General features: G+C 40.6%; 1 protein-coding gene across 2 annotated transcripts in view; it reads right to left on the reverse strand.

Moving 5' to 3' along the window:
• The window catches only part of RB195_006122 (uncharacterized protein), a gene marked incomplete at both ends in the record, with an annotated part of 66,006 nt that overhangs the window by 32,890 nt on the left and 20,849 nt on the right, over nt 1-12,267 (reverse strand). For both annotated transcript variants that reach the window (XM_013451209.2, XM_064179009.1), the window contains one exon: nt 4,330-4,429. In XM_013451209.2, the coding sequence (XP_013306663.2) occupies nt 4,330-4,429 (100 nt within the window). The remainder of the gene's footprint in view (nt 1-4,329; nt 4,430-12,267) is intronic.

A 12,267-nucleotide genomic window follows, 5' to 3' on the forward strand; every position in this document is an offset into this window, starting at 1 on the left:
TAACAGTGAAGCACGTAATCGGAGTTCGTATGTAATCGGAGTTCGCGTAATTTCGTTTTTTCGTCATTTTTTTCCGTGAAATGAGAAGCTTAGTGCAGCGAAAGGCTTCTGCATTTACGATGAAGCATGAATCGTAAAATGGCGTAGCCTGTCTTCGCCGTACCTTCTAACAAAGCAAGTCTTCCCTACTTTTGAAGTCCATGAAATTATGCAAGCCATTGCAATCACTTCTAGCATTCTTGTTTTCCAACGTTGCAAGAAGAAGTGAATCCGCACAAAATGCTTTGCCATGAGATTGCTGTGGAAAAACCGAAACTTGAATCGAATTACGTCGACAAAAGCTGGTTTACAACTAGCTTCTGGCACAAGCAATCCTACAGCTATTCTTTATAAGGTTACTGCAATCATGCACATATAATAAAGAGGAGTGGAAAAAGCTCAAGAAGCCGGAAAATCGTTTTGTCACTTTCTTGCGGGAGACAAGGTATCATGCAAACTTGATCTACATAGAAAAAACTAGGTCGATAAGAAGAACTTGCCAACTTTGTATTTTTTTAATATTTTTTCTTCAGCATACAATGGAAATCAATCAACAGAATAGTGGCCAAAGTTAGTCACTACAGTGTTCCACCCAGTGGATAGGTCAGCGATCCTCTTCTCTCAGAACTGGCCGGGAGTCGAAGAAGGGGACGACCGCCAACTAATGGCATCGAACTTGGTGAAAGTTTGATGGCATTAGGGAAGTCTCAAGAGGACATCCCTAATACGTGGTAATCAGAGGGTGCTATGTCAAAACAATAGGGATGAGGATGTACTGTGTCCTCGTCTGGGCTTTTTTGTTGGGTGTGTTTAGCTGAATTGGCGTCCTGCGTCATCATGAAGGAGATGAACCGCCTCTATCGCTTCCATCGAACATCTTTTGTAAGTTTCTGAAGCTGAGTGACGTGTGTGAGAGCGGTGATCGTGTGTCTTTGCGGGAGCGGCTCCCGTTACACCATTCCCCAGAAGCAGCAGAGAAGGGCCCTTTTGGAGTGACTGTCCGACTTGGTTTGCGTGAGCCAGTGGCGGACAGTGCTGAGGGTAGTGGTGTTCTCCTTCAATTCGTTGTTTATGTTCCGGACTGCTGTCGTCGCTCCGCTGCCGCGGCGCCATTCAAAGAAATTGACGGCTCGAAACTGCTCTTGTGAAATTGACATCGTGCCTTACGTTGAGGAATGGAAACCGGCTATATATTCCTTCTGCGGCGGTGCTCCGAGGACGTTCTACAACGACGACATGATACACCATGGATATCGATCAAGAATTGAAATCTCTGGACTTTTCAAAAATCCTGACAAGATTAACACTTGTAGTTCCCATCACTCATGTTTGCGCAAGCGACCGCGACGCGATCGCAACAATTCACAGTTGTCTCCTACTTGGCGCCTACCACCCCTGTCTTGACACACTGAGCTTATGTGGGCAAACACAACTACTGATGCCTGTATCTTCATGTGAACTTCACTTTCTCGTGAAAGAGCAAAGCAATCCTGTCAAATGGTTAGAAATAAAGAACCAACTCATTGGGAAACACAATTTTCCTCGAAAAATCAGAGAAACGGCGGGAAATGGTGTGGAATCACTACGCCGTTCACGTTTATCAGAATAGATATTAAACTGAACCGAAAAGAAGAGTCATGATGTTCGACTCATAAAACGCAGCGGAACGGGCTCCTTACAGCTGCAACGAGGCATTTATTTCGTTACAAAAAAAGGCCGGGATGAATCAGTCAGGCCCATGGCCATTACTCACACCACGCGACAGTCAAGAATAGATTACACTTAAATTTAGAAGAAAAAAAACTTAGCAACAATATTACGTTATGTTGTGTTGTATTGAATTTTATGGAATTTTTTGTCTCGTTGTTACCAATAATGTTAAAGACATTGTCCAGTGCTATAAAAAACAGTTTCTCTAAAAGTAAGAGGGAAATACTGTTATCCTGTTATTTTTGAAATTTACACCCCCAATAATTTGGGGGGGGGTTGTTTTTTTGGGGGGTTTTTTTTTTGGGGGGGGGGGACTAGGGAAAGCGAGGTGATTCCGTCCATTTCTTGCAATTGCAGAAAACCCGGAAGACAGCGCCGCACAAACTGGCGCGCTCCAACCGAACCTCTTGTACAAAAATCGCCAAAAGAATGAAGCCGTATTCTTCGGTTTTTTTTTACGGCAATTAGGAAGAAATTTGGACGGAATCCCCCCCTTTCCATAGTCTCCCATCCCGCCCTAATTTGGGTGATGCCTTTGAAGTCTACGGATAAACTGCCCCCTAACCGCCCAAAAATTTGGACGAACTTTCCGCTCTGCTTTGGTCTCGGATGAACTGTACATGAGGTTGTTAAATAAATTTATTTAACAATTACTAACATTCCGACAAACAGGGGTCTTTGAACCCAGGTAAGAGCAATTTTAATACTGATAAAAGATGACAAAGGCAGGTGAATGCGGTATCTTGTACTCATATCCAAACTTTTCGCAGATTAATGTAGTATCATATCAAGGACAGTACATAGTACATATAGCCATTACCATTTGCCCATTCACAATGAAATAATCCGTACGGACACGAACACTGTCCCCTTATGGCGTGCACTACTGGATACGGATTGCAGTCCCACAAAAATCCGCTATTGTCATCATATTTATTTTCGTAATATTGTTACATTAAAGAATAACACGAAATATTGAGTTAGCACCAAGTTAGCCTTTTGTACGAGTTTACAACGCAACCGCAAACGGTTCATTCATATAGTGTGCTTATTTTTGTGGGTACTGATGCGTACAAGCGAAGAGAAATGTCGTAAAGTCGTCCACGCAATTCGAAATTAATACATTTTGTACCTCAAAAAGTGTCAATCAAACTACGGATGAATTTCAGTCGGGCGCCTTGGGAGAGGAGATATCAGGGCGTGGACCTCACCGATTTCGAGGAAAATTTCGAGAGCGGCAATTCCCTTGCGTTCTATTGTGCAAATCAAGACAGCAAATCAGTAATGAGACAGAAAATTTTTGCATACTCTTACGTTCGAGAAAACAGCCGAAATCAGGCAAATATCGTAGAGAATAAGAAGAGCAAAGATTGCTTCTTTGTAAGTTGTTCTAGGGCTGAACTCACTGTGATATCCCAGAATGATTAATACGGCAGTTTAATAGACGTATTTACATCAATTAAGCAGCAGTGATGGATGCGCAGCACTTATCCCCCTTGATCCAATGTGATAAATTGATCAGTCGAAAAATCCTAGCTTGTAATACACAACCATATGCTAGGTTGGGCTGTTTAAAATGAAAATTGGTAGAGGAGAATCGTGCATAGACCCAGAGAGAGACGGAGAGAGAGGTACTGCAAAAGTGCAGCTTCACTGATGACAAAGTATAATTTGTGGTAGAACTAGGAGGAGTCGGACAAAAAATCGAAGTGAGGGAGGAACGGGATTGGAGTCAAACATTTTGTCCTAGAAAAATGAGCGGAAGCAAGTAGACAGTGAGATCCTTTATCAATAAATCCAAACGACTTCTCTGTGTAAAATTGAAAATGTTTATGAAACAGGAGGATGTGGACTCAAAAAAAATCATGCAATGGCTATGATTTATGTAGAACCGAAGGTAGAGAAGAGAACAGAAAAGAGAGAAAATAAAGAGTTAAGTGGGTAATGGAGTAGAAAGAGGTGAGTTTTACTTCCCAGATGCTCAAATGTGATTAACGCAACCCTAAGAAGTTGGAATAAACACATTAACCGGTGAAAATTCTCGCCTTGCCAGTTTCAATGAGAACATCGCATCGAAGGAGAATAATGAGAGACACAATTTTGTGTGAACAAACGTTAGTTTGGAAATACACAGAAATTCTTTTAAAAAAAAGCAGATCATGGAATTAGCTGTGCATCCTAGGCGGCCAACGTGCATGTCCTTTGACACATTTCCTAACAAACTCCTAATAGCTTTCTGAATAAACTTCAGATCTGTCACTTCTTTCAAGCTAATGACGGGAACAAATTGAACGTCTGCAAGGATTGCAAATTGATGAAATTAAACTTCCAAAGGAACGACAATTTGGAGATTACTGTGTTGGTGATTATCTGTGCAGAGAACTGATGCAGAGATTTTTTACATCTGCGTTTGAGAATCTACCAACGATGTAGAACCTTTCAGGATCTTAATAAACTCTTTATTTTACAAGGTAGAGACACCGTTGTTAACGAAAGTACTTCAGGAATTAAAAATTACTGCTGACCTAAATCTGGGTACCCATCAAATTTTTTCGAAAGCAATGCCAGCTACGAACTCACCAGGTCGCTCGCTCAGAACTCGTAGCACGTCTCCTTTCTCGAAAGGTAACTCCTCGTCGAATTCGCTTTCGTTGTTGAAAATAGCTCGAGCAACGCTTACCTAAAAGTTTCCATGCTCGATCACACATTTACCAATGAAAATCAATTTGCTCCAGTGTAAAGGTAAGAATGACTCGAAAGAAAAGAGGGACAACAGCTTCCAAGAAGCTACAGTATGGCACAACAAGAGGAGAGAAAGTTGTAAACCCGCAGAAAGATGAGAAATGCCAGCAACCGAACGACGAATCGCGTCTACGAACTCATTAACGCGTAATTAGATGATGCGACCTTAACACCACTTACTACGGTGAGCGGTGAACGCAATGAACCGAAAAGAATCAAAGAAACAAAGTAACTGTTATGTGGGATCGCAGGGCTATTAGCCAAAGAAGGATAAGTGAAGAAGTCCGAGGAAGTTCCAGATCAAAAAGACGGGCGAAATCTTTGCAATCGCTAGGTAATCCTGAGCGTTGTTAAGTGAATGATCGCGACATTTGCAACAAGAAAACGTCTAGGGCTAACTGAAACAAATATTCTGAAGGAATACGAATGAGAGATGCACAACCACCGGTGATCCCACAGTGTAAATTCATATGAAACGTTTTGATTCAGAAACCGCTCAACAGAAGTTGGATTTTCACATGATTTTTGTTGCCGGTACATATTAGTCCTACTAGTATTAGTGCTTTGTTCACCAAAACTTTTGATGGAGTTGGGAAATCCTTGTGATTGTAGAAACTGGGCAAAAAATACTAGTGAAAGACTTTTTAACACTTTTTAACACTTTTTAACACTTTGACACGACTAACAGATTTTTTTTTTTTTTCAGAAATCTTCCAATAAAGGGATATAATATCATATCATAATATCATATATAATATCAGGCAAAGTAAAAGAAAGGAAAATCGTCAGAAAAGTTGGACCTAAGCGCTGAAATTGCAGAATTATATTAGCATAGTTCTCCTTACATGTACACACGTTTTGTGATCAATTTCTTAAAGTACCAAAAATCGTGCCATATAATAGCGCGCTTCGTCCGTGTGTGTGTGCGTGTGTTTATGCTTGTCTGTGTGTCACGAAAATATCCCACAAAGAAGTCTGAGGCAAAGATTTCCATCGTTGGGAACCGAACCAGTGCAACCACTTGATAGGCGAGCGCATTCTGGCGCTGTGCCACTGTCAAGAACTGCGCAGGGGCACAGGAAGCCACTAGGAAGGGTTGCTGTTGGTCATCTGTTAAAGAGGGCATGTAAACCTTTATCAGCAAGTTCACCTCCAATTCTACAAAGCAATAGAAGTGATTAGTCCTTTTGATTTTACAAATATATTTAAACTTTTTGTTTAGTACAAATCAAAAAAATATCGTTTTCTCTTTCGGAATATTTTTTTCTGAAGTTTTACAAAGCTGGAGTACTTTTTTACAGAAAAAAAGACTAAAAAATTGTGATTTATGATTCCTCTTCAGTTAGTATATTGTGTAAATATTTTACCCAAGTTTTACTGATGTAACATATATATTTAAGAGTAACAATTACGTCTCTGGATTTCGTTGCAGAGAAAACATGTTCGGATGTTGAAGAACTGAACTCATACACGGCAAAAAAAAATTGAGTATGAAAACATGTTATACGTCCAATTCCCGCATTAGATATAATCCCAGCCTTCTTTCCTTTTCGAATATTTTCATCTTTCTCAGTATTTGGACAAAGAATTCTTTTCTAGTGTTGGTGAATTTTTCCATGTGGGTTATGCTTGCTACTTCGGTCCGGGTGTGTCTCCATTCCCTTTTTTGTTAAGATTTCCAAAGTTTTTGATGCTCTCATTTTTTCATGCTTTTGTGAACAGAAAAAATCGTAGCCAAAAAGGTACAACAAACTTTCGTTTTTACTTCTTTATTGTGGTGTTCAAGGTGAGATCTTGAAAATGTTTTAAATCGAAAAAGTGAAGTGGGGGTAGGATGGTTCTGCATGGTACGGTGAGCGGTATGGTTTCAGAAGACAGTGAGGCGAGGCTCAGGATGCTGAAGTGGAGCGCCAGCGCCAGAGAGCATAACGATATGGTGGCACGAATCCCACAAGGTGAGATTGGGCGCCGACGCTGGAAAGTGCTAAGAGTGGGGGCGGTTTCTTCAGCGTCAGATAGATGCGCTCGTTACTTCATCGTTCAGTTTTTCGGAAGTCAGAATGGTGCATCTGCGCCAGGAAGCAGTGGGTTAGGGACACGTTTCCGACGACCCCATTTAGACATGTTGCCACCACAACATAGTGGAACGTATTCCACAGCGTCACGTAGATGGCTACCAGAAGGTTGAAGTGGAGCTCCGACATCATTGTGCATCCGCCAGAAAGCAGTACAAAGAAGTGAGACAGCTTTCTTGCACGGGGAATCACCGAAAGGTACTCCTCCGTTTGTCCACTCCTCTACGCGTTACAGTCATCGTACTTTAGATGATTTCTTCGGAAGTCACATGTATGTATACACATGCAGATGACTGCTTTAGTAGTAGCTAGCCCTTACGTAATCTGACGCAGGGTCCTTATCTTTATCTTCATGACACTAACTTCTACGTTATTTAGTTCTATCACACCATTCTACGTTAACTGCTGGGAACGAAGGCGAGAAAAGCTTGGATGTTGTAGCGGTATAGAAGGAAGGAATGCCATGCTCTAAAATGACGGGCTTTGTACATACATGTGCAAGTAGAGCGATACATTAGAGAGCAGAAAGATGAGTCGCACGTCGAATTGGTGCTACGGGGCCAGCAAACGAGGAAAGGCGCTAAAAAACCTCTTTAGAAAAAGATCGGAAATAAAGTTGCAAGAAAGAAAAAAATTCAATTCTGTAGCAAAAATTTAGAGAAAATGTCACTAGTTTTGATTTTTATTTTAGGCGAGTGAAGCGAGAGCACAAGAAATCTGAAGTCAGCCGGAAGTTCAGGCTGCTTGCCACGGAAAAGGGGATATAGTTTTCGGTAGATAATGAAGTTACAAGGAACGAACTGATCCTTTTCTTGTGATTTCTTCCAAATCATTTTGCTAGAGGCTCTCTTCTCTAGCCACAATACAATCATCAAAAGAAAAAAAAAGAAAAGCTAGCGAAACCAGAAACAGTGGACACGGGGAAGGCAAACCTGGAGGCTTTATCTGAGCAACCAACTGGTATTCACATATTTATGCAGCTGTCTTTCACCTTGTCACATCAAACAGCTACAGTATCCAGTAAGATTTTTAAGAAATGCATTTCGTTCGTTCGTTATTACACAGTGGTAAACTGCCCCCACATATAAAAAGTAGCCCAAGTTTTGTTGTTCCTCAACAGTTTCAACTGAATTTTCACCTCTTCGAATGAAATAGAAATGTTCAAAAGTTAGAAGTTTCTGTTTGTTCTTCAGTGTACAAACGGAAATTGAGTGCAACTCACAGTCTCAATCCAAACTTCAGTTTTTTTTTCATTCGATTTAAATGTACGCACTGTCTCAGTTACTCTCAGTGAAGCTGGGCAATGTAAAATTCTTACAGCGCCAAATACCCATCTGAAGAGGAGCCCTTTCACAGTTACGGACGGAACTCAAAATTCTGCTTCCCATGAAATACAGCAGTTCTGAAAGTGGAAGCAAACAATCTGTTGAATCAGGGAAAAAGAAAATTGTTGAAAGGTTACAAAAAGCATGAGCATATGTATAAGCAGAGAAGATTTATTTTTTGACCCTAGCGGTCTGTAGCGAACATAACAGTGCGTTTGCATCGTATCTACATGGAACTTCACCCTTGTCATAACGATTATCGTCTTATAGCACTTAATATTTACGCTAATTTTCCAGCAGTATAGGATTTCAAAGTGTTTTTGCAAAAAAACACTCAAGGTTTTGGAACCTCTGGGCTACTAATTAGCAAATAGAACCAATTACCTACGCTTTTGCAGCATAATCCTTGAGTACAAAGTGAGAAGTTCCACTTCGGAAGGAATAGAACATTTTTAACAAGTGCTAAGTGGAAGAAAAGAGATGGAACCTTTAGGAAATTCTTCATATTGAGGTAGGTAGTTGTTGGGAAACAACCTGAAGGATTTTTTTTTTCTGAAAGATGCATCGAACAGTAGTTAGAGAACACAATCAATGACTCCACATCTTCCCTTTCGTATATAAAAGTAAAATTTTGGGGCTAGCTAAAGACCAACTAATGAGGACCAACGGTGCATCGTCGGGATAAAGCGCTGTGAATAATCTCCTATGGGACGGAAAAGAATCAAAAATCGTCCGGACAAAACTCTTTCTTGGAAGGAGGAGCCGGCACAAAGACGGGCAGCAATTGTTTCAATAGCCTCTCGCAATACACACAAGAGGGACGCCTCGAAGAGGTGAGGTGGCGCGAGCCGGTTTGCGAGCGCCAAAAAAGGCGCTGCTAGCGATCACCTCACTAAGACTGCAACTACGCCTTCAATTACTGGTTTTCAATGCATGAGTCCGAGCACTTTGATGTGGAAAAGAATACGTAGCCGTGGCAATTTCTGGAAATACTGGAGTCGTTATGGATACGCTCTTCGGGGATGGATTTTGCCATGAAAGCTTCACATTGATGTCGTAGCCATAAAAGCAAAAAAAAATACATGTGTAATGCATAAAAATCTCCAGCATTTTCTTTTCGAGCATTGTGTTTATCTAAGGAGAAAAGAGACTGGGAACATATTGATACGCGAATTTTGTTGATTTACGCCACACATCTTTATGATAAACCGAAAAGAACTGGCGAGTATTAAAAAAAATCCGTGGATTCAAGGCGAGTATTAAAAAAATCCGTGGATTCAGCTGGCGTGAAGCTCAGAGCCGCAACAGTTTATGTGTTCAAAATAATAAAATAATCACATAAAAGAAAAGAGTCTCAACTCAATAATTTTCGTGGCATATTCCCTTTTTTGAGAGCTTTGGCACAGATTTTTTTAAAAATCAAAGGGGAGGGGCAGTTACATCGACAAGGAGACAAAAAGATCCTTCCATCAGAAACCGGAAAGAAATTTATCCTTTTTTGCTTTATTTTCTTTTTCGTATATTTTATTATTTTTTATATTTATTTCATGTATTTGTTTATATACAAACAGTAAAAAATCCGCCATCACCAAACCAATTCAGATTTATTTTCTATTCTAATCTATTTCTTAATAGTTTTATCTAGTAACCGTACCACATAAAAGTTCATTTTATGGAAATCTTCAAATCCACAATTTTCGGATGAAATTCGTTGTGAACGTGGACTGCAGTGTTTCTTTCCCACTTTTTGTATAATGTGCAATGCAATTTGTAAACTGTAAGGCAAAAAAATGTTATAGCGTTGATGATGAGAAAAATTGGAAATAACATGCTCGAAAACTTATGAATATCGTTCGTAAAGTCAGGAAAAAACGGATGTAAGAGTTGTTGACCGCACCCTTTAATCCACCTGCAGTACAATACAACCAGTTCAGCTGCGATAAATAGAAGCCGCCGAAAGCGATTTTTTCGGACAGCGATAAATAATCCCCAGCGAACTGGGGCAACGTGCAAAAGTTTTAGTTAGGCTGATCCTCTGCTCGGAGAGGAGGTGTATGAGCAGTTTCTCCTCGGTCCATGATTGTTCGAAACAACAGCGAAAAGTCCATTTTTTAATTCGTGTTATATCTTGACCAACACTTCACGAAAACGAAGGGATGTCTACAAGGATGAATGAGCTCATTAAATGATGAAATCCTGAGAATATAGTAGTCTGGATTACGATATCAGGGCAATACTGTTATTGCTGCGGCAGCGTCAACTTTTGCACGGAAGATATACTAAAATTTCCGTTTCCGTTTCGATAAAGTCGAACGCAAGATCTCCCCACTTAGCGATGTTGGTACTCCGAAAGGTAAACGTCATGCCTTCAATTTACAATGATTGCTGAAAAACTACTTCATCGATAATTAACGTCTTCTAGAAAGGCTCAAATTCATTCGAAAATTCCCGTGAAAAATCCTAAGACTCGTACTTTTTTTTGGTCTAACTTCCGTAGTCGGCTAAGAACAAAACGCAAAAACTCCTAGGGAAATCATACTGCAGTTTCTTTTTTTTCCATATTTTTTGAAAGAAATCAAAGGTCACGCTATGGGATTATACGCGAATAAAAGGACGCATATCTGCGCTTTTTTCATCTTCTGCTGAAATTTAAAAAAGTAGGACGTTGGGAGGTCACAAATGAGAGGTTGAGCCGATCTATGATCCTCTCGAGCACACGCACACGCACACACACAGAGAAGTTCTATGCATTTTTAAGGATTTGTACAAAATTTTATCTTTTTTGGATTTGTATAACGTAACACCGGTATGCAGACGAGCAAAGAGCATAATAAAAACATCTGTACGAATTCCTGGCATTGGGCTCCACATGTTTTTTCCTCTACCTCTAAATACTCCTCGATCTTTGATAGTTGATTCTTCGCAGTCACGAAGCCAATATAAAGATGCAATACAGATGTGATACTGAGGACATATTCCCTGAGTGGACGAAAAAAAGCTGGCAACCGCAATTTTGCAGCTACTCGAGGACTATTAAGATGGATTTCTTCGGACAACAGCAGTAAAAAAGCCTGCGAGATAACACAACAAAATCTGCGATATCAATAGGCGAGACCCCAGTTCAAATGAAACTGAGCTGCGAGGTATCGTCGTTCAAGAAAGACCCATCATGAGCAGCAGTTGAGCGTCGGACTCGTTACGAACAGCTGACTCGTCCGAGAAAACAAGCACTTGACAGCAAAAATCTCAGACTGTGTCAGTGACAGAGAAGAGTCCAAAAGTCCAGAAATCCGCTGCACTTTCGATGAACGAGCGACCACGAGCTCTGGGTCAGGAACTGTCAGAAGTGCAAAACAAGGCCTTAAGTGAGCAGACAGGGAAAGGAAGCCAGCGGCAACTTATACGATGAGACCCAGCCGCAACTAAAAAACAGCCGCGTGCAGCCGTTGAGGTGGGGGCGGGGGTGGGAAATGAAAATAAATAAAACGTTGTACGAAAGATGAATCGTCCGATGGTGAACTGGCCAAAGTGGTCACATGTGTGAAAATTTGGATCACGAACTGGTCGTACGGCACTTGATCGCACGTAAGGAAACGAAAAGATCATGCGGCCGGTTGAATTTAAGGCAAGGTGATCCATCACTGGATACGAAGAAAACTGGAGAATATTACAGCTAGAGGCCTTTTTCCATGGTGAAGATCCACTGCAAATGGTTCAATCTGGGGTGAATTCTCTTCAGAAATCCTCATTTACGACAATGATTACCGATTTTTGAAATTTCGGCACTATAAATATAACGAGGACGAATATTTTTCTATAATTCCCTTGGCGATTTCAGATCTACCAATTCAGGTTGAAAACATGGCATAGTTCTGGAATAATTAGTGAATGGGAGGTTCAAATGTTCCGAGGAAAGAAAGGAATTTTCAAAAAAAAAGTCTACTTTTTGCAGTACTTCTGGCAGGTTGCATGCAGTTGATTGTACTAATATATTGCAAGCGATAGTAGATACAATCGATATGCACAGCAGCAGCGATCAAAATTCGTATACTGTCCACTTTTTAGTCCACACTGCCCACTGCCTGTGTACAAATATTGAAAAAAAAAACAATCATTCCGAAAGGGAAACCTCACTTCTAATGATCTTATCAAAAGAAAAAATTCTTTGAGGTTTGAGTTTAGAATTAGATGTCACGATTAGCTCTCGTAATCCATAACGGCGTGAGTTCAGAAAACGCGGACTTTTATTTTTATGGAAAGAGATCAAATTATTTGTTGAGTATTCCTACAGGGACAACTATAAGCACCAGCTTCTCCAGTTTTGCAGGTTCGATGGACAAACTTGCTGTTGAGACAACACTAATCTGGGTGAGGAT

Source organism: Necator americanus, chromosome I, assembly GCF_031761385.1.
Source record: "Necator americanus strain Aroian chromosome I, whole genome shotgun sequence".
Classification (NCBI taxonomy): domain Eukaryota; kingdom Metazoa; phylum Nematoda; class Chromadorea; order Rhabditida; family Ancylostomatidae; genus Necator; species Necator americanus.